Here is a 20021-nt window from a genome sequence, read left to right on the forward strand (position 1 = left end):
CCCCTGGGACCCCCAGACCCCTCATGGCCCCCCCATGGCCCCTCGGGACCCCCAGGGCCCCCCAGGGCCCCCCAGCCCCCCCAGGACCCCCCAAATCACCCCCACGGACCCCAGTCCCGTCCCCCCCCCCCCATACCCCCGGGACCCCCCAGGGTCCCCCCCCCCCCGGGACCCCCCCGTGCCGACACGACCCCCCCAAACCCGGGGGGGTCCCCGGGGGTCGCCCCCTCCCCCCCCAATAAAGGCGCCATCTTTGTACGGGGCCGCTGTGAGTGAATGGGCCGGGGGCGGGGCCAGGGCGGCGGGGGTGGGGCCGGGGCGGGGCCGGATGCGGCGGGGGCGGGATGACTTGAGCCGGGGGGGTGTGAATGACTCGGAGGCTCCGCCCCTCTCGCGCTCTGATTGGCCACTGGCGGCGCTGCGCCAGCGCCCCGCCCCGCTCGGCGCTTCCTATTGGCCGCTGGCCGTTGCGCCGCCGCGCTATTGGGCGGTGGCGGCGCGGGGAGGGGGCGTGGCCTGCGTGAGGAGAAGGACGGTGGCCGCGGAGGGGCGGCGGGGCTGCGGGAAGATGGCGGCGGCGGCGGCGGCGCTGCGGGCCTGGGCCTGGGTTTGGGTCCTCGGGCTCAGCCTGGGGCCCGGCTCGGCCCGGGCGGGGCAGGTCCCGCTGCTGGCCTGGTCCACGCACAGGTGGGGGGCGGGGGGCTGGGGGGGGGGCTGAGGGGGGCTGGGGTCCCTTCTTGGGGGGGGTAGGTTCCCTTATGGGGGGCTCCGGGGGGGCTTCGGGGGGGTTTAGGTCCCTTTGGGGGGGGTGAGGTTCCCTTGGGGGGGGAGGTCCCTTTTTGGGGGGGCTGAGGGGGCTTTGGGGGGGTCAGAGGGGGCTTTGGGGGGGCCGGGGGGGTGAGGTCCCTTTTGGGGGGGCTGAGGGGGCTTTGGGGGGGGGTGGGGGCCTTTGGGGGGGCTCTGGGGGGGCTGAGGGGCCTCAAGGGGGGTGGGGGCCTTTGGGGGGGAGCCGAGGTCCCTTTTTGGGGGGCTCGGGGCGGGGGGGGGGCTCGGGGTTTGCCCCTCCCCCCCTGACGCCCCCCTCTCCCCCCCAGCGCCCTGTGGCCCCCCCGGCCGGCGGCGCGGCGGGGGGGTGGTGGGGGAGGAGCAGCTGCGGGCGCTGCTGGCCCCCGCCCTGCGCCGCGGCCCCCGCACCCTCCTGCTCTTCCTCCAGGAGAAGGTGGGGTCCCCGCCCCCCCCCGAGCCCCCCGCCCCCATTTCCCCACAAACTCACCCCAAATTTGGGTGCCCCCCCCCCCCCATTTCCCCCTCAAAAGTGGGCGCCCCCCATCCCCCATCCCCATCGCCCCCCTCCAATTTGGGCGCCTCCCCCATCCCCCCCCCCCGGCTGCCCCATTTCCCCCGATTTTCCCCCAAAGGGGGCTCCCCCCCCCAAAATTTGGGCGCCCCGCCCCCCAAAGGGGGCTCCCCCCCCCAGTTTGGGTGCCCCCCCCGGGCTCCCCGTAGCCCCCCCATTTTCCCCCAAAATGGGGTTTTCCCCCTCCCCCCCCCCCCCCCATGGGTTCCCCTCCCCCACAAAAAAAAGGGGAACTGGGTGCCCTCCCCCCCCCCCCCCAGCGCGTGGTGGTGACGGGGCTCAGCCCCTCCCCCCCTCCCCTCCCCCCCCCCCAGCTGAGCGGGGAGGATTTCACCGCCTACGGGGGGGTCTACGGGAACAAACCCGACAGCGCCTTCCCCAACCTGGAGGGGGGGGGGGGGCAGATTGGGGGGGCGGGGGGAATGGGGGGCTGGGGAGGGGGTATGGGGTGGGGGAGGGGCAAATTGGGGGGATGGGGAGGGGACGGGGTGGTGGGGGAGGGGCAGATTGGGGGGGCGGGGGGGAATGGGGGGCTGGGGAGGGGGTATGGGGTGGGGGAGGGGCAAATTGGGGGGATGGGAAGGGGACGGGGTGGTGGGGGAGGGGCAGATTGGGGGGGGCGGGGGGAATGGGGGGGCTGAGGGCGGGGGATGGGGCGGGGGAGGGGAAAACAAGGGGCTGGGGAGGGGGGTATAGGGTGGGGGAGGGGAGACTTGGGGGTCTGGGGAGGGGATGGGGTGGTGGGGGAGGGACAAATTGGGGGGGATGGGGGGTCCGGGGGGTGGGGGAGGGGCAGATTGGGGGGTTTGGGGGGGGGTGGGGGAGGGGAAAATTGGGGGTAGGTGGGGGAATGAGGTGGTTGGGGAGGGGGATATGGGGCTGGGGGAGGGGCAGACCGGGGGGGTTTGGGGGGGGGGTCAGCGCCCCCTGACCCCCCCCCCTCCCCCGCCGCAGGGGGCGCTGGGGGGCGCGGCCTCCTCGCTGGTGCTGCCGGCGGTGGCGGGGGCGGCGGCGGGGGCCCTGCCCCACACCTTGGCCCAGGCCCTGGGGGCCGCCCCACTGCGGGTGGACGGGGCCGCCCTGCGCCAGCTGCGCCTCAACGCCTCCCTGCCCGCCCTGCTGCTGGTGCGCCTGCCCCACACCGCCGGGTACGTGCCCCACGCCTGCCCCACGCCGCCCCGCTCTGCCCCACGCCTGCCCCACACCGCCCCGCTCTGCCCCACGGCACCCCACAGTCGCCTCGTGGCACCTCACGGTGCTCTGTCCTGCCCCGTGGCTGCCCCACGGCTGCCCCACACCACCCCACGGCTGCCCCACGCCACCCCGTGGCTGCCCCACGCCACCCCGCTCTGCCCCACGCCGCCCCACGGCACCCCACAGTCGCCTCGTGCCACCTTACGGTGCTCTGTCCTGCCCCACAGCTGCCCCATGGCACCCTACGGTGCTCCATTCTGCCGTGTGGCCACCCCATGGCACCCCATGGCGCCCCAGTGCCCCACAGCTGCCCCATGGCGCCCCACAGCCACTCCACGGTGCCCCATGGCGCCCTGCGCTGCCCCACGGCCGCCCCACGGCACCCCCCAGCGCCCCCGTCTGCCCCACAGCGCCCTCACTCTGTCTCTTTTTCCCCCCCCCCAGCTCCAGCCTCATGGCTCCCAAGGAGGTGCTGACCAGTAACGGTGAGCGGGGCGGGACTGGGAGCACTGGGGGGGGGGGCGCCGTGGGGCGCCCCACGCCCTGACCCCCCCCCCGCCCCCCAGACGAGATCATGGGGCAGGTGCTGAGCGCCCTGAAGGAGGAGGAGGTGCCCTACACCGCGCTCTTCACCGCCCTGCGGCCCTCCCGCGTGCGTACCTGCCCCACGGCGCCGCCCCACGGCGCCGCCCCACAGGGCCCCCTGTGCCCCCCAGCTCAGCCCCCCAACTCCCCCCGGACCCCCAACTCAGCCCCTGTGCCCCCCAACTCAGCCCCCCAGCTCAGCCCCACGGCCCCCAAACCCCTCCCAGCCCCCCAACTCAGCCCCCCAGCCCCACTGTGCCCCCCCAACTCAGCCCCATGGCCCCCCCGTGCCCCCAACTCCCCCTGTCTGCCCCCCAACTCCCCCCTGTGCCCCCCAACCCCCTCCCAGCCCCCCAGCTCAGCCCCAAACCTCCCCAGCCCCCCAAATCAGCCCCCCTGTGCCCCCCAACTCCCCCCAGCCCCCCAGCTCCCCCTTTTTGCCCCCCAACTCCCCCCCAGCCCCCGAGCTCGCCCCCTGTGCCCCCCAACTCCCCCCGCACCCCCCAACTCCCCCCAGCCCCTGAGCTCGCCCCCCTGTGCCCCCCAACTCCCCCCGCACCCCCCAACTCCCCCCAGCCCCCCAGCTCGCCCCCCTGTGCCCCCCAACTCCCCCCGTGCCCCCCAACTCCCCCCAGCCCCCCAGCTCCCCCTTTTTGCCCCCCAACTCCCCCCCAGCCCCCGAGCTCGCCCCCCATGGGCCCCCCAACTCCCCCCCGCACCCCCCAACTCCCCCCAGCCCCCCAGCTCGCCCCCCATGGGCCCCTCTCCCCCCAGGCGCTGCGGGAGGCGGGGGGGGCCCCCCCGGCGGGGCCGGGCCGGGCGCTGCTGGGGCAGGAGGAGGCGGGGGGCCCCGGGGAGGAGCCCCCCCCCCTCTCCTGGCCCCCCGGCCCCCGCCCCCAGATCCTGCTCTGGGCCCGCAACCTCAGCGTCGCCTACAAGGGCCAGGAGCTGGACCTCACCCCCCGCACCTTCGGGGCGGCCGCCCGCGTCGACCTGGGGGGCTCCTCCTGGGACCCCCGGGGGGCCAGGTGGGGGGCGGGGGGGCGGGGGTCTCCGTGGGGGGGGGGTTGGGCAATTGGGGAGGCTTTTGGGGGGGCTTTTGGGGGGGCTGGGAGCCCTTTGGGGGGCGTTTTGGGGGGCTTGGGGGGGCCTGGGGTCTCTTTTGGGGGGCTGAGGGGGTTTGGGGGGCTGGGAGCCCTTTGGGGGGCGTGGGGGGCCTGGGGTCTCTTTTGGGGGGGGGTTGGGCAATTGGGGAGACTTTTGGGGGGCTTTTGGGGGGGCTGATGGGGGTTTGGGGGGCTGGGAGCCCTTTGGGGGGGCGTTTTGGGGGGCTTGGGGGGGCCTGGGGTCTCTCTTGGGGGGCTGAGGGGGTTGGGGGGTCTGAGGTCTCTTTTTTGGGGGGGGCAGGGAGCTCTGTTGGGGCTTTTGGGGGGGTGTGGGGGGCTGGGAGCCCTTTGGGGGACATTTGGGGGGGCGGGGGGGCCTGGGGTCTCTTTTGGGGGGATTTGGGGGGGCAGGGAGCACTTTTGGGGTCCTTTTGGGGGGCGGAGGGGGGGTTGGTGGGGCTGGGGTCTCTTTTGGGGGGCTTTGGGGGTCCCAGGGCGTTTTGGGGCTCCCCCCCGTGAGATTTCGGGGTCCCCCCTCCCCCCCCCAGGCTGGTGCTCAAATACGACGACGTTTTCGGGGAGACGCTGAACATCACGTGAGTGGGGGGGGGTCCCCAAGTTTGGGGGGTCCCCAGCTTTGGGGGGGGCTCCCAAGGGTTTAGGGGGGCTGCCCCAGTTTTTGGGGGGGGTCCCCAAGCTTCGGGGGTTCCCCCCCAGCTTTTGGGGGTCCCGAAGGTTTTGGGGGGAGGGGGGTCCCAAGCTTTGGGGGTGCCCCCACCTTTGGGAGGGGTCCCCGAGTTTGGGGGGGGGGTCTCCAAGCTTCAGGGGGGGTCCCCATCTTTGGGGGTCGCCCCGCAGCTCCGGGGGGTCCCGAGGGTTTTGGGGGGGGTCCCAAGCCCTGGGGTCCCCCCGCAGTTTGGGGGTCCCGGGGCGCCCCTGACGCCCCCCCCCCAGGCTGGGGCTGCGGCAGGCCTGGTTCCCGGGGTCGGGGCGCCCCCGGGCCTGGCTGGCCGAGGGGGGGGGGGCGCTGGGGGGGGGCCCCCCCGGCAGCTTCGCGGGGCGGGGGGGGGCGGCCCCTGCCCCCCTGGGCTGGCGCTGCGGGGAGGAGGGGGGCCCCGGCCCCTTCCCGCCCCCCTCCCCCACCGGCCCCGCCCGCCACTGGCGCCTCCTCTTCCGCGACCTCCAGGTACGGGGGGGGGGGGGGGGGGGCAAAACCTGGGGGGGGCCTGAAACCCGGGGGGCCCAAAACCTGGGGGGTCCCCGAAACCCGGGGGGGGCCTGAAACCCGGGGGGGGCCCAAAACCTGGGGGGTCCCCGAAACCTGGGGGGCCCCAAAACCCGGGGGGGGCCCAAAACCTGGGGGGGTCTCCGAAACCCGGGGGGCCCAAAATCAGGGAGAGGTCCCTAAAACCTGGGGGGGGTCCCAGAACCTGGGGGTCCCCAAAACCCGAGGGGGGCCCTAAAACTTCGGGGGGGGGGTAAAAGCTGGGGAGGGGTCCCCAAATCTCGGGGGGAGGCCCCAAAAGTTGGGGGGGGATGGGAATTGGGGGGGGGGGTTTCCTGGGGGGCGGGGGAGGGGGAGCAGGGTGTCTCCCCTCCCCCAGGGCGGGGTCCCCCAGCCGCGGGGGGGGGGGGGGGGGGGGTTTGCCCTGGATCGGGGACCTCCCCCCCCCCATTTCGGGGTGCCCCCCCCCGCAGGTGCAGGCGTTCAACGTCTCGGGGCGCCGCTTCGGGGGGGCGGGCGACTGCGCCGCCTTCTTCTCGGCGGGGGCCTGGATGGGGCTGGCGACGGGGGCGCTGCTGCTGGGGGCGCTGGCGCAGGGCGGGGGGCTGCTGCTGCGCCTGCGCCCCCTGGGCCGCTGCGGGGACCCCCGCGGGGCGCCCCTGCCCCCGCCCCCCCGAGTGACCCCCCCCCCCCCCCGCCCCCCCAAACCTGGGGGGAACCCCTGACCCCCCTCCCCCCCCCCGCGGCGCCCTCCCCCTCCCCGCGCCCCCAAATCCAGGGGACCCCACCCCACCCCCCCCCCCGTTATTTATTGCCTTTGGTTCGTTGCTGGCCAATAAACCCCCGCGCGGCCCGGTGACGTCACGGCTGTGATGTAATGGGGGGGCGGTGAGGGGCGGGGACAGTGGGGAGGGGGCGGAGCCAGCGGAGGGGGGAGTGGAGCCAGAGCCCAGGGGCGGTGCGGGGGGGAGGGGGGGGGGGGGGCGGAGCCAGCGGGGAAGGGGCGGAGGGAACCGCGAGAGGGCGGAGCCGGCAGAGAGAGGGCGGAGCGACCTGAGGGGAGGGGGCAGAGCCATCCGGGCGGAGCAAACCGTGAGGGGCGGGATGGGCGGTGAGGGGGCGGAGCCAGCAGAGAGAGGGCGGAGGGACCTGAGGGGCGGGGGCAGCTGGGAGGGGGCGGGGGCGAGCGGCGAGGGGGGGCGGAGCGGACGGCGGGAGGGAGGGGGGGGCGTTCCCGTCGCGCGCTGCTGACGCAGTTCCCGTCGCCGCCTCACTTCCGCCGTCGCCTCCGGAGGAAGCGGCCGCTCGCAGCCGCCGCTCCGCGCCCCGGCCCCGGCCCCGCTTCCCCCCGTCCCTCCCCGTCCCGGTCCCCGCCGCCATGGCGCAGTACAAGGGGGCGGCGAGCGAGGCGGGCCGGGCCCTGCAGCTGATGAAGAAGCGGGAGCGGCAGCGGGAGCACATGGAGCAGCTGCGGCAGCGCATCGCCGAGGTGGGGGGGGGGGTCCCGGGGGGGGGGGGCCGGGGGGGGCCGCGGGTCCCGGGCGTCCCCCGACGCCTCCCCTCCCCTCCCCTCCCCCCAGGAGAACATCATGAAATCCAACATCGATAAGAAATTCTCCGCTCACTACGACGCCGTCGAGGCCGAGCTCAAGTCCAGCACCGTGGGTGAGCCCCCGCGCCGCCCCCCGCCGCCCCCGCCGCCCCCCGGCCCCCCCGGCCCCCCCGGCCCCCCCGACCGGCGGCTCCCCGCAGGGCTGGTGACGCTGAACGACATGCGGGCGCGGCAGGAGGCGCTGGTGAAGGAGCGGGAGAAGCAGCTGGCCAAGAGGGAGCAGAGCCGCGAGCTGCAGCGGTCAGGGCCCCCCCCCCCCCCCAGTCTGCCCAGTGCTCCCAGTTCGGGTTGCACAGGGGGAGGAGGAGCCCCCCCCCCCCCAGTGATCCCAGTGCCCCTCGGGGCTCCCTCCCCCGTGCCCGGGGTCTCCCAGTTCCATCCGGGTCTGCCCAGTCCCTTCCTGGCGCCCCCCAGTTTACCCACTGCCCCCCAGTCTGCCTGGTCCCCCCCCAGCCGCCTACCCGGTGCCCCCCAGTCTGCCCAGTTCTCCCTCCCAGTGCCCCCCAATCTGCCCAGTGCCCCCTCCCAGTGCCCCCCAGTCTGCCCAGTTCCCACCCCCCCCAGTCTGCCCAGTTCTCCCTCCCAGTGCCCCCCAGTCTGCCCAGTCCCATCCCAGTGCCCCCCAGTCTGCCCAGTTCTCCCTCCCAGTGCCCCCCAGTCTGCCCAGTTCCCACCCCCCCAGTCTGCCCAGTCCCATCCCAGTGCCCCCCAGTCTGCCCAGTCCCCTCCCAGTGCCCCCCAGTCTGCCCAGTTCCCACCCCCCAGTCTGCCCAGTTCTCCCTCCCATTACCCCCCAGTCTGCCCAGTCCCATCCCAGTGCCCCCAGGTCTGCCCAGTTCTCCCTCCCAGTACCCCCAGTCTGCCCAGTCCCCTCCCAGTACCCCCCAGTCTGCCCAGTCCCCTCCCAGTGCCCCCCAGTCTGCCCAGTTCTCCCTCCCAGTACCCCCAGTCTGCCCCGTCCCCTGCCAGTTCCCCCCAGTGCCTCCCAGTCTGCCCCGTCCCCTCCCAGTGCCCCCCAGTCTGCCCAGTTCTCCCTGCCCGTGCCCCCCAGTCTGCCCAGTCCCCTCCCAGTGCCCCCCAGTCTGCCCAGTTCTCCCTCCCAGTACCCCCCAGTCTGCCCAGTCCCCTCCCAGTGCCCCCCAGTCCCCTCCCAGTGCCCCCAGCCCCCCAGCCCCCTTTCCCGCAGGAAGCTGGAGCGGCAGCGGGAGCGGGAGCGGAAGCAGGAGGCCAAGCGCAAGATCTGCAGCCTCAGCTTCAGCCTGGAGGAGGCCGAGGAGGAGGAGGGGGGCGAGGAAGACGACGCCGACCGCGAGGGTGAGCCCCGGGGGGGCGGGGGGGGGTTGGGGGGGAGGGGGCGGGGCGGGGGGCTCACCCCCCCCCCCCCCCCCCAAAGCCCCCGAGGAGCCCCCCAAAAAGCGGAAACTGGGGAAGAACCCGGACGTGGACACCAGCTTCCTGCCCGACCGCGACCGGGAGGTACGGGGGAGTGGGGGAGGGGCGGGGGGTGGTGGGGGAGGGGCGGGGGGTCTCGGGGGGGACCCAGGCGCCCCCTGCCCCCGCAGGAGGAGGAGAACCGGCTGCGGGAGGAGCTGCGCCAGGAGTGGGAGGCCAAGCAGGAGAAGATTAAAAGTAAGGGGGGTGGGGGAGGGGTCTGGGGGTGGGGGAGGGGCCCCCGCTGACCCCCAGTTCCTCCCCTCCCCCCTCCCAGACGAGGAGATCGAGATCACCTTCAGCTACTGGGACGGCTCCGGGCACCGGGGGGCGGTGAAGGTGAGGGGGGAGGGGCGGGGGGCGGGGCTCTGGGGTGGGGGCCCCGCTGACCCCTCCCCCACCCCCCTCCCCCCAGATGAGGAAGGGGAACACGATGCAGCAGTTCCTGCAGAAGGCGCTGGAGATCCTGCGCAAGGACTTCAGCGAGCTGCGGTGAGGGGGAGGGGCGGGGGCGGGGCCGGGGGGCGGGGCCGAGCGGCGGGGGAGGGGCTGACTCTGCTCCCCCTCCCCTCCCCCCCCCCCCCCAGGTCGGCAGGGGTGGAGCAGCTGATGTACATCAAGGAGGATCTCATCATCCCCCACGTGAGTAGGGGCGGGGCCTGGGCGGGGCTCCTCCCCCTCCCCCCTCGGCCCCGCCCCCACTCACCCCACCCCGCCCCCCTCCCCCCGCAGCACCACAGCTTCTACGACTTCATCGTCACCAAGGCGCGGGGCAAGAGCGGTGAGTGACGTCACTGGGGGGGGGGGTGGGGTGGGCGTGTCGGCGGCCCTATGACATCATGGCAGCCCTATGACATCATGGCGGCCCTATGACATCATCGTCACCCCCTCCCCCCCCCCCCCCCAGGGCCCCTCTTCAACTTCGACGTCCACGACGACGTGCGGCTGCTGAGCGACGCCACTGTGGAGAAGGATGAGGTGGGTGCGCCCCTCCCCCCCTCCCCCCCCCGCCGGTGACATCAGGCGCGCCCCGCCCGCTGACGCCGCGCCCCGCCCGCTGACGCCGCGCCCCGCAGTCGCACGCGGGGAAGGTGGTGCTGCGCAGCTGGTACGAGAAGAACAAGCACATCTTCCCCGCCAGCCGCTGGGAGCCCTACGACCCCGAGAAGAAGTGGGACAAGTACACGGTGCGGGGGAGGGGCGGCGGGGGCGGGGCGGGCGGGGGCGGGGCCGCGTGCCAGCCCCTCACACCTCCCCCCTCCCCCCTCCATTTCTCCCCCAGATCCGATGAAGCCGAGGAGGCCCCGCAAAAGGGGGGCGGGGGGGGGGGTGGGGGGTGGTGCCACCCGCCGCCCCTCCCCCCCCCCAAGTGTGGGGCGGGGAGGCCCCTCCCCCCACCCCACCTCCATTTTAATAAACCCCTCCCCCACGCGCAGGCTGCGTCCCGCTGCTGCTTTGTTTATTGGGGGGAGGGGGGCCCCTGCGGGGGGAGGGGCGGCCCCTGCGGGGGGAGGGGGAGGGGCGGCGCGGGGGCAGCCCCGCCCCCCCCGAAGCGCTCGATGGTCTCCAGGACGAGGCCCAGCAGCTCCAGGAAGGAGGTGACCCCCCCCGCAGCCCCCGCGCCCCCGGGGCCCACCAGCGCCTGGGGGGGAGGGGAGGGGGGTGGGGGCGGGGCCACGGGCCTGCCCCGCCCCCCCCCCCCCCCCCCCCCCCCCCCCCCCCGGCAGCACCCCTGCCCCGCTCTGGTTCTTCCCAGTCCCCCCAGTTCACCACCCCAGTGCTCCCAGTCCCCGTGTCCCCCCCGCCGAGTCCTCCCCAGTGCCCCCCCATCCCCAGTTTGCTCGCCCAGTCCCCCCCAGTCTGTCCCAGTGCTCCCAGTCCCCCCAGTTTGGCCTTCCAGTGTCCCCCCCAGTCCATCCCAGTGCTCCCAGTCCCCCCAATTCCCCTCCCAGTCCTTCCCACTCACCCCAGTTTGTCCCAGTGCTCCCAGTCACCCCCAGTTTGTCCCAGTGCTCCCAGTCCTCCCAGTTTGGCCTTCCAGTGTCCCCCCCAGTCCATCCCAGTGCTCCCAGTCCCCCCAATTCCCCTCCCAGTCCTTCCCAGTCACCCCCAGTTTGTCCCAGTGCTCCCAGTCACCCCCAGTTTGTCCCAGTGCTCCCAGTCCCCCCAGTCTGCCCCCCAGTGTCTCCAAATGTCTCCCCAGTCCATCCCAGTGTCCCCAGTTCACCCCCTGCAGTGCTCCCCCTCCCCCCAGTTTGACCCCCCGCTGCTCCCAGTGCTCCCAGTTCCCCCCCCAGTTCACCCTCCCAGTGCTCCCAGTCGCTCCCAGTGCCCCACTCACGCCAGCAGCTCCTCCCCGCTCCACTCCAGCCGGGCGTGGGGGCGGGGCTCCCCGGGGCGGGGGAGGGGCAGGTCCGGCTCCAGCGCCCCCAGCGCCACCCGCCCCACCCCCACCGGCAGCGGCACGCGCAGCCGCCTGGGGGGGAGGGGTCAAGGAGCCTCCGGGAGCACGGGGGGGACCCTCCCCTCCCCTCCCCCCCCCCCCCGCGACCCCCTTCCCCCCCCCCCCCAAACCCCCCGGGCCCAGGATACAGCTCCAGCCCCTCCGTCTCCGCCGCCATCTTGTCCGCCCCGCTCTCCTTCCGGCTCCGCCCACTTCCGCCGGCGGGCGCCCCTCTCTCCCCTCACCTCGTTGGTAAAGGCGGAGGCCTCTCTGCCCGCGCGGTCCTCCAGGCCCCGTTAGCGGCGCCTCTCTGCCCTCACCTCGTTGGTAGGGCGGGCGCCGCTCTGCCCGCCCGGTCCTCCCGGCCCCGGTGCCGCCATGTTACTGACGGTGAAGGCGCTGCAGGGCCGCGAGTGCAGCCTCCAGGTGGGGGAGGGGGGGCACCGGGGCGGGGGGGAGGGGCGGGGGGAGGGGGGTCATAGAGTGGAGGCGGGGGCTGGGGAGGGGACCCGAAATTTGGGGGGAGGGGGATTTTGGGGGTCCCCTGGGGCCCTTTTGGGGGGGGAGGGGTCAGGACCCCTAATTGGGGCGGGGGAGGGGGGCATGAACCCTTGTTTGGGGGGGGGGGGAGGCTTTGGGGGGGGCTCAGGACCCCCAATATGGGGGGAGGTTTGGGGGAGGAGCGTGACCCCCTCTTGGGGGGGGAGGGGCTCAGGACCCCCAATTTGGGGGGCGAGGCTTTGGGGGGCGGCTGAGGACCCCCAATATGGGGGGGGGGAGGTTGGGGGGGGGGGCATGACCCCCTGTTTTGGGGGGGGCTCAGGACCCCCAATGGGGGGAGGTTTTGGGGGAGGGGCGTGACCCCCTGCTTTGGGGGGAGGGGAGGGGCTCAGGACCCCCAGTTTGGCCTGAAGCCCCCGTTGTTTGGGTCCGGGGCCCCGTTACGGGGGGTGGGGGGGTGGGGGGTCCGGGGGGGTTTTGGGGGGGTGGCGGGGTTTGGGGGGGCCCTGACCCCCCCCAGGTGTCCCCCGAGGAGCGGGTGGGGGCCCTGAAGGCGCTGGTGGCCGAGCGGCTGCAGGTGCCCGTGGAGCAACAGCGGCTGCTCTACAGGGGGAAGGCGCTGGCCGGTGAGGGGGGCGGGGGGCTTAAAGGGGGCTTGGGGGGGGCTGGGGGGGCTTGGGGGGGTCTTGGAGGGGATTTGGGGGGGGGGTTGGGGGGGTCTTGGGGGGCGGTTGGGGCGGGGGAGGGGTTTGGGGGGCTGGGGCAGGGCTTAAAGGTGGATTTGGGGGCTGGGGGGCGTCTTGGGGGGCTGGGGGGATTTGGGGGGCTGGAGGGGGGGTCAAGGGGGGATTTGGGGGGCGCGGGAGGGGTTTGGGAGGGGGCTGGGGGGGCTTGGGGGGGCTTGGGGGGCTGGAGGGGGATTGAAAGAGGGGTTTGGGGGGGCTGGGGGCTTTGGGGGGTTTGGGGGGATTTTGGGGGGCGGGGGAGGGGTTTGGGAGGGGGATGGGGGGATTTGGGGGGGCTGGGGTGGCTTAAAGGGGGATTTGGGGGGGTGGGGGGGTTTGGGGGGCTCTTGGAGGCTGGAGGGGGGCTTAGAGGGGGATGTGAGGGGGCTGGGGGTCGGGGTTTGGGAGGGGGATGGGGGGGTTGGGGGGGATGGGGGGATTTAAGGAGGGGTTTGGGGGGGTTGGGGTTGTTTTGGGGGGCTGGGGGGGTTGGGGGTTAAAGGGGGGGTTGGGGGGATGGGAGGGGGGTTTTGGGGGCTGTGAAGGGGATTTGGGGGGGCTGGGGGGGTCTTGGGGGCTGGAGGGGGGGGGTTGGGGGGGGTTAAGGGGGTTTGTGGGGGAGGGGAGGTTGGGGGGGTCCCTAATTTCGGGGTCCCCCTCCCCCCCCCCAGGCGAGCGCCGGCTCTGCGACTACGCCATCGGCCCCTCGGCCCGGCTCAACCTGGTGCTGAAACCCGGCGGGGGGGGAGGGGCGCGGGGGGGGGCGGGGCCAGCCGCGACCCCCCCCGAGGATGTGGGGGGGGCCCCTCCCCCTGCCCCCCACCCCCACCCCGCGTTCGGGGGGGCCCTGGCCCAGCTGCTGGGCCGCCATTTCGGGGCGCAGGAGGGGCCCCGCGTCCTCCAGCAGCTGCAGAAGGTGGGGGAGGGGCGGGGGGAGGGGCGGGGTGTGTGGGGGGGGAGTTTGGGGTCCTGGGGGGGGTGGGGTATGAGAAGGGGGGGAAGGGGATGGGGGGTGCGGGAGGAGGGATATGGGGGGTCTGGGGGGGCGGGGTACAAGAAAGGGGGTGGGGGAGGGGATGGAGGGGGGGGGGGCGAGGGAGGGTGAGGGGGGATGGGGTAGGGTACAATGGGGGGTGGGGGAGGGGGGATTTGGGGTCCTGGGGGGTGGGGTACAATGGGGGGTGGGGGAGGGGATGGAGGTGGGGGGATTTGGGGGTTCTGGGGCGGGTGGGGGAGGGGATGGGGTGGGGGAGGGGGGATTTGGGGGGGGTACAATGGGGGGAGGGGGCGGGGGGAGTTTTGGGGTCCGGGGGGGGCGGGGTACAAGAAGGGGGCTGGGGGAGGGGATGTGGAGTTGGGGGGGGGGGGGATTTGGGGGGGGTGTGTCTGGGGCGGGTGGGGGAGGGGAGATGGGGAGGGGCGGGCACATGGGGGTCCCGGGGGGGGGGGGGGGGTTGGGGTCCCTGTGGGGGAGGGGCCGCCCCGCCCCTCCCCCCACGCCGCCCCTCCCCCCAGGACTACGAGCAGAGCCTGCGGGCGCTGAGCCTGGACGACCTGGAGCGGCTGGGGGCGCGGCTGCTGCAGCCCGAGGGGGGCGGCCCCGCCCCCGGCCCCGCCCCCGGACCCGCACCCCACCCGCCCGGGGCCCCGCCCCGCCCCCACCCCCCAGTAAAGGCTCTGGAGCACGGAGGCTGCGCTGCGTCTTTGTGGGGGGGCCCAGTTCCGCCCAGTTCCCTCCCAGTGCCGCCCCCCCGTCCTCTCCCAGTTCCCCTCAGTTTCCCCCCATGCTCCCAGTTCGCCCCCAGTCCCCCCCAGTGCTCCCAGTTCCCCTCTATTACCTCCCAGTTTCTCCCCAGTGCCCCCCAGTGCTCCCAGTTCCCCCTTATTGCCCTCCCAGTGCTCCCAGCTCCCCCATATTGACCCCCCAGTTCCCCCTCAGTGCCCCCCAGTACTCCCAGTTTCCCCCCAGTCCCTCCCAGTTGCCCCATATTGACTCCCCGGTTCCCCCCCAGTGCTCCCAGTTCCCCTCTATTTCTCCCCAGTCCCCCCCAGTGCTCCCAGTTCCCCCCAGTCCCTCCCATTTCCCCCCCAGTACTCCCAGTTCCCCCCCAGTCCCTCCCAGTGCTCCCAGTTCCCCCTTATTGCCCTCCCAGTGCTCCCAGCTCCCCCATATTGACCCCCCAGTTCCCCCTCAGTGCCCCCCAGTACTCCCAGTTTCCCCCCGTCCCTCCCAGTTGCCCCATATTGACTCCCCGGTTCCCCCCCAGTGCTCCCAGTTCCCCTCTATTTCCCCCCAGTCCCCCCCAGTGCTCCCAGTTCCCCCCAGTCCCTCCCAGTGCTCCCAGTTCCCCCTTATTGCCCTCCCAGTGCTCCCAGTTCCCCCATATTGACCCCCCAGTTCCCCCCCAGTGCCCCCCAGTACTCCCAGTTTCCCCCCAGTCCCTCCCAGTTCCCCATATTGACTCCCCAGTTCCCCCCAGTGCTCCCAGTTCCCCTCTATTGCCCCCCAGTCCCCCCCAGTGCTCCCAGTTCCCCTCTATTACCTCCCAGTTTCTCCCCAGTGCCCCCCAGTGCTCCCAGTTCCCCCTTATTGCCCTCCCAGTGCTCCCAGCTCCCCCATATTGACCCCCCAGTTCCCCCTCAGTGCCCCCCAGTACTCCCAGTTTCCCCCCAGTCCCTCCCAGTTGCCCCATATTGACTCCCCGGTTCCCCCCAGTGCTCCCAGTTCCCCTCTATTTCCCCCCAGTCCCCCCCAGTGCTCCCAGTTCCCCCCAGTCCCTCCCAGTGCTCCCAGTTCCCCCTTATTGCCCTCCCAGTGCTCCCAGTTCCCCCATATTGACCCCCCAGTTCCCCCCCAGTGTCCCCCAGTACTCCCAGTTTCCCCCCAGTCCCTCCCAGTTCCCCATATTGACTCCCCAGTTCCCCTCTATTGCCCCCCAGTCCCCCCCAGTGCTCCCAGTTCCCCCCAGTCCCTCCCATTTCCCCCCAGTGCTCCCAGTTCCCCCCAGTCCCTCCCAGTGCTCCCAGTTCCCCCATATTGACCCTCCCTCCCTCCCCGTCCCCCCCCCCCACCGCCGCGGGGGCCGCCGGGAGTTGTAGTCCCGACCCGCACCCGGACGTGACCTCACCGGAAGCGTCAGCGCCTCCCGCGTCCCCATTGGCCAACCGCTCTCCCCTTCCCGCGATACCATTGGGCGAGCCGGGAGGGGGTTGGGAGGAGGGGCCGCGGCGGTGATTGGCGGGCGGGTCGCCGCGCTGCGCGCTGATTGGCTGCTTCAGCGGAAGCGGGGCAGAGCGGAAGGGGCGGGCCCAACGCGCAGCAGCGTCGGGGCAACCGGGGTCGGTGAGGCGGGGCCGGGGCTCCGCGGGGCCCGGGGGGCCTTGGGGGGGGTCCCGGGGGGTCCGGGGCCTGCGGGGGGGCTCGGGGCCTTGGGGGGGGCCGGGGGGTCCCGGGGCCTTGGGGGGCTCCTGGGGGGTCCCGGGGCCGTGAGGGGGGGTCTTGCGGTTATTGGGGGGCTCCTGGGGGGTCCCGAGTCCTTCGGGGGGTCCCGGGGGGTCCCCGTGCCCTGAGGGGGGTCCCGGGGCCATGGGGGGGTCCCGGGGGTCCCGGGGTTGTTGGGGGGCTCGGGGGGGGTCCTGGTCTTATTGGGGGGGTCCCAGTGCCTTGGGGGGGTCCTGGTTCTTCGGGGGGTCCCGGTGCCCCCCCGGGGGGGGGGGGAGGGGCAGCTCTGACGTCCCCCCCCCGCCCCCCCGCCCCCCAATTCCCTTCCAGCCCCACAGAGCTCCCCCCCCCCCCCTCCCGGTGTGGGCCCAGGCAGCGCCATGCGGCTGGCGGGTAGGGGGGCTCTGGGGGGCGGGGGGGCGGTTGGGGGGCTCCATGGGGTGAGTGGGGGGCTCTGGGGGGCAATTGGGGGTGTCGGGGGGAACTGGGGGGCAGCTGGGGGACTCTGGGGGGCAGTTGGGGGGCTCTATGGGGCGGGGGGGTGGTTGGGGGGCTCTGGGGGGCAATTGGGGGTGTCGGGGGGCTCTGGGGGGCGGTTGGGGGGCGGCTGTGGGACCTATGGGGCAGTGGGAGGCTCTGGGGGCGGTTGGGGGTGTTGGGGGGCCCCTATGGGGCTTTGGGGGGCAGTGGGGGGCTCTGGGGGGAACTGGGGGGCAGCTGGGGGAGCTATGGGGCAGCTGGGGGGCGATTCCGGGGGGCTGGGGGGCACCTGGGGGCTCTGGGGGGCAGCGGTGAGAGCCGTGGGGCAGCCGTGGGGCAGCCGTGGGGCAGCCTGACCCCCCCGTGTCCCCCCCCCAGGGCCACTGCGCCTGGTGGCCGTGGCCGCCTCGGCCGGGCTGGCCTGGCTCCTGCTCCCGCTGCTGCTGGGGGCCCCCCGCGCCCTGCCCCCGCTCCAGCGCCTCCTGGCCCGTGAGTTGGGGGAGGGGCGCCCCCACCCCCCCCACCCCCCCCCCCCGTGCGTCTGTGTTTTGGGGGGGGGGATCCCCCCCCTTTTCGGGGGCGCCCCTGACGCCGCGTCGCTCCCCGCAGGTCCCGACCCCCCCGCGACGGCGGGTAGGTGATGGGGGAGGGGCGGGCGGGGGGGGTGGGGGCTGGGGGGGGGGCCTGGGGGTGACGGCGCCCCTCCCCCGCAGCCCCCCGCCCCCGCCGCTTCAAGTGCGGGCTGCCGCGGCCCTGCCCCCCGCCCACTTCGCCTTCCGCCTCGTCAGCGGCGCCGCCAACGTCATCGGCCCCAAGATCTGCCTGGAGGGGCGCGTGTGAGCCCCCCCTAATTACCCCCTAATTACCCCGCCAATTACCCCCCGCTAATTACCCCCGCTAATTACCCCCGCTAATTACCCCCCGCCAATTACCCCCCGCTAATTACCCCCCGCTCATTACCCCGCTAATTACCCCCTGCTAATTACCCCGCTAATTACCCCCCGCCAATTACCCCCCGCCAATTACCCCCGCTAATTACCCCCCGCCAATTACCCCCCGCCAATTACCCCTCGCTAATTACCCCCCACTAATTACCCCCGCCAGTTCCCCCCTGCCAATTACCCCTCACTAATTACCCCCGTTACCCCCATTACCCCGTTGCCCCCCATTGCCCCCCAGTTGCCCCCATTACCCCCCAATTGCCCCCCGTGACCCCTAATTACCCCCCCGTGACCCCCCCATCACCCCCACCCCTAATTACCCCCCGAGCACCCCCACCCCATTAATTAGTCCCCCGCCCTCATTAATTGCCCCCCCCCGGTTACGCCCCCCCGATTGCCCCCACGCCATTAATTACCCCATTTACTCCCGTCTCATTAATTACCCCATTAATTACCCCACCTCATTAATTACCCCATTAATTACCCCACCTCATTAATGACCGCCCCCGATCACTCACACCCCCCTCATTAATTACTCCTCCCCTCATTAATTGCACCCCCGCCCTATTAATTACCCCACCTCATAACGACCCCGCCCTCATTAATTTTCCCCGCTCTTACCCCAACCTCGTTAATTATTCTGCTCCCTCATTAATTATTCTGTCCCTTCATTAATTATTCCCACCTCGTTACTCCCCCGCCCCATTAATTACCCCAACGTCATCAATATCTGCTCCCCTCGTTAATTATCTCATCGTTAATTATCCCTAAACTCATTATCCCCGTCGTTAATTATCCCATCCCCATTAATTAATTACCCTCACCCCATTAATTACTTTTCCCCTCATTAATTACCCCTTTTCTAATTAATTACCCCATCTCATTAATTATTCTCCCGCCCCATTAATTCCCCCCTCCCCCCATTAATTACCCCCCCTCACTAACGATCCCCCGCGGTCAGGATCCCCCGATCTCATTAATTATTCTCCTAATCCATTAATTATTCTCTCCTCGTTAATCTCTCCCCTTATTAATCCGTTGTCTTGCTCGTTACCCCCCCATTAATTCTCCCCCATTAATCCCCCCTCATTAATCCTCCCCCCATTAATTACCCTCATTAATCCCCCTCATTAATCTTCTCCCCATTAATCCCCCCATTAATTCCCCCATTAGTCCTCCCCCATTAATTACCCTGATTAGTCCCCCCATTAATCCCATTAATTACCCTATTAATCTTCCCCATTAATTACTCCCATTAATTCTTCCCCCATTAATCCTCCCCCCGTTAATCCCCCCTCATTAATTACCCCATTAATCGTCCCCCATTAATCCCCCTCTCATTAATTCCCTCCTCATTAATCTCCCCTCATTAATTACCCCATTAATTCCCCCCATTAATCCCTCCCTCATTAATTACCCCCATTAATCTTCCCTCCACTAATTACCCTGATTAGTCCCCCCATTCATTTCCCCCCCATTAATTCCTCCCTCATTGGTCCCCCCTCATTAATTACCCTCATTAGTCCTCCCTCATTAATTACCCCATTAATTACCCCCTATTAAGTACCCCCCATTAATCTCTCCCCCATTAATTACCCCCATTAATTACCCCCCGTTATTCTCTCCCTCATTAGTCCTCCCTCATTAATCCTCCCATTAATCCTCCTCTCATTAATTCCCTCCTCATTAACCCCCTCATTAATTACCCCATTAATCCCCCTCTCATTAATTCCCCCTCATTAATTACCCCATTAGTCCCCCTCTCATTAATTCCCTCCTCATTAATTCCCTCCTCATTAATCCCCCCATTAATCCCCCCATTAGTTACCCCATTAATCCCCCCTCATTAGTTACTCCATTATTCCCTCCCCCATTAATTACCCCATTAATTACCCCATTAATTACCCCGTTAATTACCCCCATTCACCCCCCTCGTTAACCCCTCGTTCCCCCGCAGGCTGATGAGCAGCGCCAAGGCCAACGTGGGGCGGGGGCTGAACGTCGCCCTGGTGAACGGTGAGGGGGGGAGGGGCGGGGGCTGACGAACGCCCCCCGCTCGTTAACGAGCGCCCCGTTAACGGCCCCCGTCCCCTCCCCCGCAGGCGTCAGCGGGGAGCTGATCGCAGCCCAGGCCTTCGACATGTGGGCGGGAGGTGAGCGGGGGGGGGGGGGACCCTCGCTGGTTAATTAATTAATGGAGCGATCGATCGGTTGATTGATTGATTAATTAATTAATGGTTATTAACGGGCTGTAACCAACGACCGGCAGAGGCGGAGGCGCTGCTGCGCTTCCTGCGGCCGCTGCACGAGGGGACGCTGGTGCTGGTGGCCTCCTACGACGACCCCGCCACCAAGTAAGGGCGCCGGTTTGGGGGGGGGGGGCGGTTTTGGGGGGGGGGGGAGGGGCCGCTGAGCCCCCGCCCCTCCCCCCCCCCCAGGCTGACGGAGGAGACGCGGCGGATTTTCGGGGAGCTGGGGAGCGCGGCCGCCAAGGACCTGGCCTTCCGCGACAGCTGGGTCTTCCTGGGCGCCAAGGGGGTGCAGGACCGGAGCCCCTTCGAGCAGGTGGGCGCTTGGGGGGCGCTTGGGGGGCAGGGGGGCGCTTGGGGGGCAGGGCTGACCCCCAAGCCCTCCCCTCCCCCCGCAGCACGTCCGGAACAGCCGCAGCTCCAATAAATACGAGGGGTGGCCGGAGGCGCTGGAGATGGAGGGGTGCGTCCCCCGGCGGCCCCCGGCCCCGCGCTGACCCACGGCGGGGGCTTGGGGGGCAGCCCCACGGCGGGGGGGGAGGGGCGGGGCTGGGTTCCTGCCCCCCTCCCCCCCCCCCGTTTCTGTGCGTGTCCCCCCCCCCCTCCCAGGCTCAGAAATAAAGGCTGGGCCGGCGTGGGGCGGTGGTGTTTTTGGGGGGCTGCCCCATAAGTGAGGGGGGGCAGGGGGTGATGAGGCGGGGCCGGCGTTCATTAGCAGAGGGGGGGCGAA

At 71.7% G+C, this 20021-nt stretch overlaps 4 protein-coding genes and 1 long non-coding RNA gene across 11 annotated transcripts; 4 read left to right on the forward strand and 1 right to left on the reverse strand.

The window, feature by feature from the left end:
* Positions 1–328: 328 nt before the first annotated feature.
* On the forward strand, positions 329–6306 carry ATP6AP1 (ATPase H+ transporting accessory protein 1). The gene is made up of 11 exons (XM_087771861.1): positions 329–362; positions 526–687; positions 1095–1219; positions 1672–1744; positions 2310–2505; positions 2996–3036; positions 3118–3203; positions 3911–4164; positions 4791–4838; positions 5197–5428; positions 5941–6306. Exons 1-11 carry the CDS (start codon positions 329–331, stop codon positions 6190–6192), a joined length of 1503 nt encoding a protein of 500 aa, XP_087627987.1. The 3' UTR covers positions 6193–6306.
* A 420-nt stretch (positions 6307–6726) lies between these two features.
* Positions 6727–10112, forward strand: FAM50A (family with sequence similarity 50 member A). Of its 6 annotated transcripts, none has more exons than XM_087771256.1 (13): positions 6727–6956; positions 7048–7132; positions 7220–7319; positions 8266–8393; positions 8473–8555; positions 8642–8708; positions 8788–8849; positions 8926–9002; positions 9098–9152; positions 9243–9291; positions 9418–9488; positions 9652–9697; positions 9793–10112. In XM_087771256.1, exons 1-13 carry the CDS (start codon positions 6846–6848, stop codon positions 10110–10112), a joined length of 1254 nt encoding a protein of 417 aa, XP_087627382.1. In that variant the 5' UTR covers positions 6727–6845. The 6 variants fall into 6 exon arrangements, 5 of the variants coding, with proteins under 5 accessions (XP_087627382.1, XP_087627386.1, XP_087627387.1 ...); XM_087771257.1 differs by having other exon boundaries at positions 6731–6956; positions 9587–9697; positions 9793–9877; XM_087771260.1 differs by lacking the exon at positions 8926–9002 and having other exon boundaries at positions 6729–6956; positions 9793–9831.
* LOC148054024 (uncharacterized) lies at positions 9948–11231 on the reverse strand. Its single transcript, XR_015707758.1, has 3 exons — positions 11103–11231; positions 10852–10986; positions 9948–10152 (listed from the first exon to the last, which is right to left on the reverse strand). It is a non-coding gene; the product is annotated as an uncharacterized LOC148054024 (long non-coding RNA).
* On the forward strand, positions 11194–14114 carry UBL4A (ubiquitin like 4A). 2 transcript variants are annotated; one of them, XM_087771315.1, is made up of 4 exons: positions 11194–11379; positions 11975–12080; positions 12851–13095; positions 13695–14114. In XM_087771315.1, the coding sequence occupies exons 1-4, from the start codon at positions 11332–11334 to the stop codon at positions 14097–14099; spliced, it is 804 nt and encodes a 267-aa protein (XP_087627441.1). In that variant the 5' UTR covers positions 11194–11331; the 3' UTR covers positions 14100–14114. The 2 variants fall into 2 exon arrangements, with proteins under 2 accessions (XP_087627441.1, XP_087627443.1); XM_087771317.1 differs by having other exon boundaries at positions 12032–12080.
* Positions 14115–15962: 1848 nt separating this feature from the next.
* Positions 15963–19928, forward strand: FAM3A (FAM3 metabolism regulating signaling molecule A). The gene is given in 10 exon segments (XM_087771328.1): positions 15963–16014; positions 16480–16590; positions 16711–16734; positions 16815–16862; positions 16865–16937; positions 19000–19058; positions 19145–19195; positions 19312–19396; positions 19481–19607; positions 19690–19928. Coding segments are annotated over 10 exon segments (690 nt in total). The 5' UTR covers positions 15963–16001; the 3' UTR covers positions 19789–19928.
* The last annotated feature ends 93 nt before the right edge of the window (positions 19929–20021 follow it).

This window comes from Nipponia nippon, unplaced genomic scaffold, assembly GCF_047370975.1.
Source record: "Nipponia nippon isolate SJK-2023a ecotype South Korea unplaced genomic scaffold, ASM4737097v1 scaffold_35, whole genome shotgun sequence".
NCBI classification, from domain to species: domain Eukaryota; kingdom Metazoa; phylum Chordata; class Aves; order Pelecaniformes; family Threskiornithidae; genus Nipponia; species Nipponia nippon.

Bases quoted from the DNA above. Each gene is read 5' to 3' on its own strand.
- ATP6AP1 (XM_087771861.1), top strand. From the start codon at position 329: ATGCGGCGGGGGCGGGATGACTTGAGCCGGGGGG. The intron at 1,745-2,309 runs AGGGGGGGGGGG...CTCCCCCGCCGC, and splicing joins CAGCGCCTTCCCCAACCTGG to AGGGGGCGCTGGGGGGCGCG. The intron at 4,839-5,196 runs GTGAGTGGGGGG...CCCCCCCCCCAG, and splicing joins GGGGAGACGCTGAACATCAC to GCTGGGGCTGCGGCAGGCCT.
- FAM50A (XM_087771256.1), top strand. From the start codon at position 6,846: ATGGCGCAGTACAAGGGGGCGGCGAGCGAGGCGGGCCGGGCCCTGCAG. The intron at 8,556-8,641 runs GTACGGGGGAGT...CTGCCCCCGCAG, and splicing joins TGCCCGACCGCGACCGGGAG to GAGGAGGAGAACCGGCTGCG. The intron at 9,003-9,097 runs GTGAGGGGGAGG...CCCCCCCCCCAG, and splicing joins AAGGACTTCAGCGAGCTGCG to GTCGGCAGGGGTGGAGCAGC.
- UBL4A (XM_087771315.1), top strand. From the start codon at position 11,332: ATGTTACTGACGGTGAAGGCGCTGCAGGGCCGCGAGTGCAGCCTCCAG. The intron at 11,380-11,974 runs GTGGGGGAGGGG...GACCCCCCCCAG, and splicing joins GCCGCGAGTGCAGCCTCCAG to GTGTCCCCCGAGGAGCGGGT. The intron at 12,081-12,850 runs GTGAGGGGGGCG...CCCCCCCCCCAG, and splicing joins CAGGGGGAAGGCGCTGGCCG to GCGAGCGCCGGCTCTGCGAC.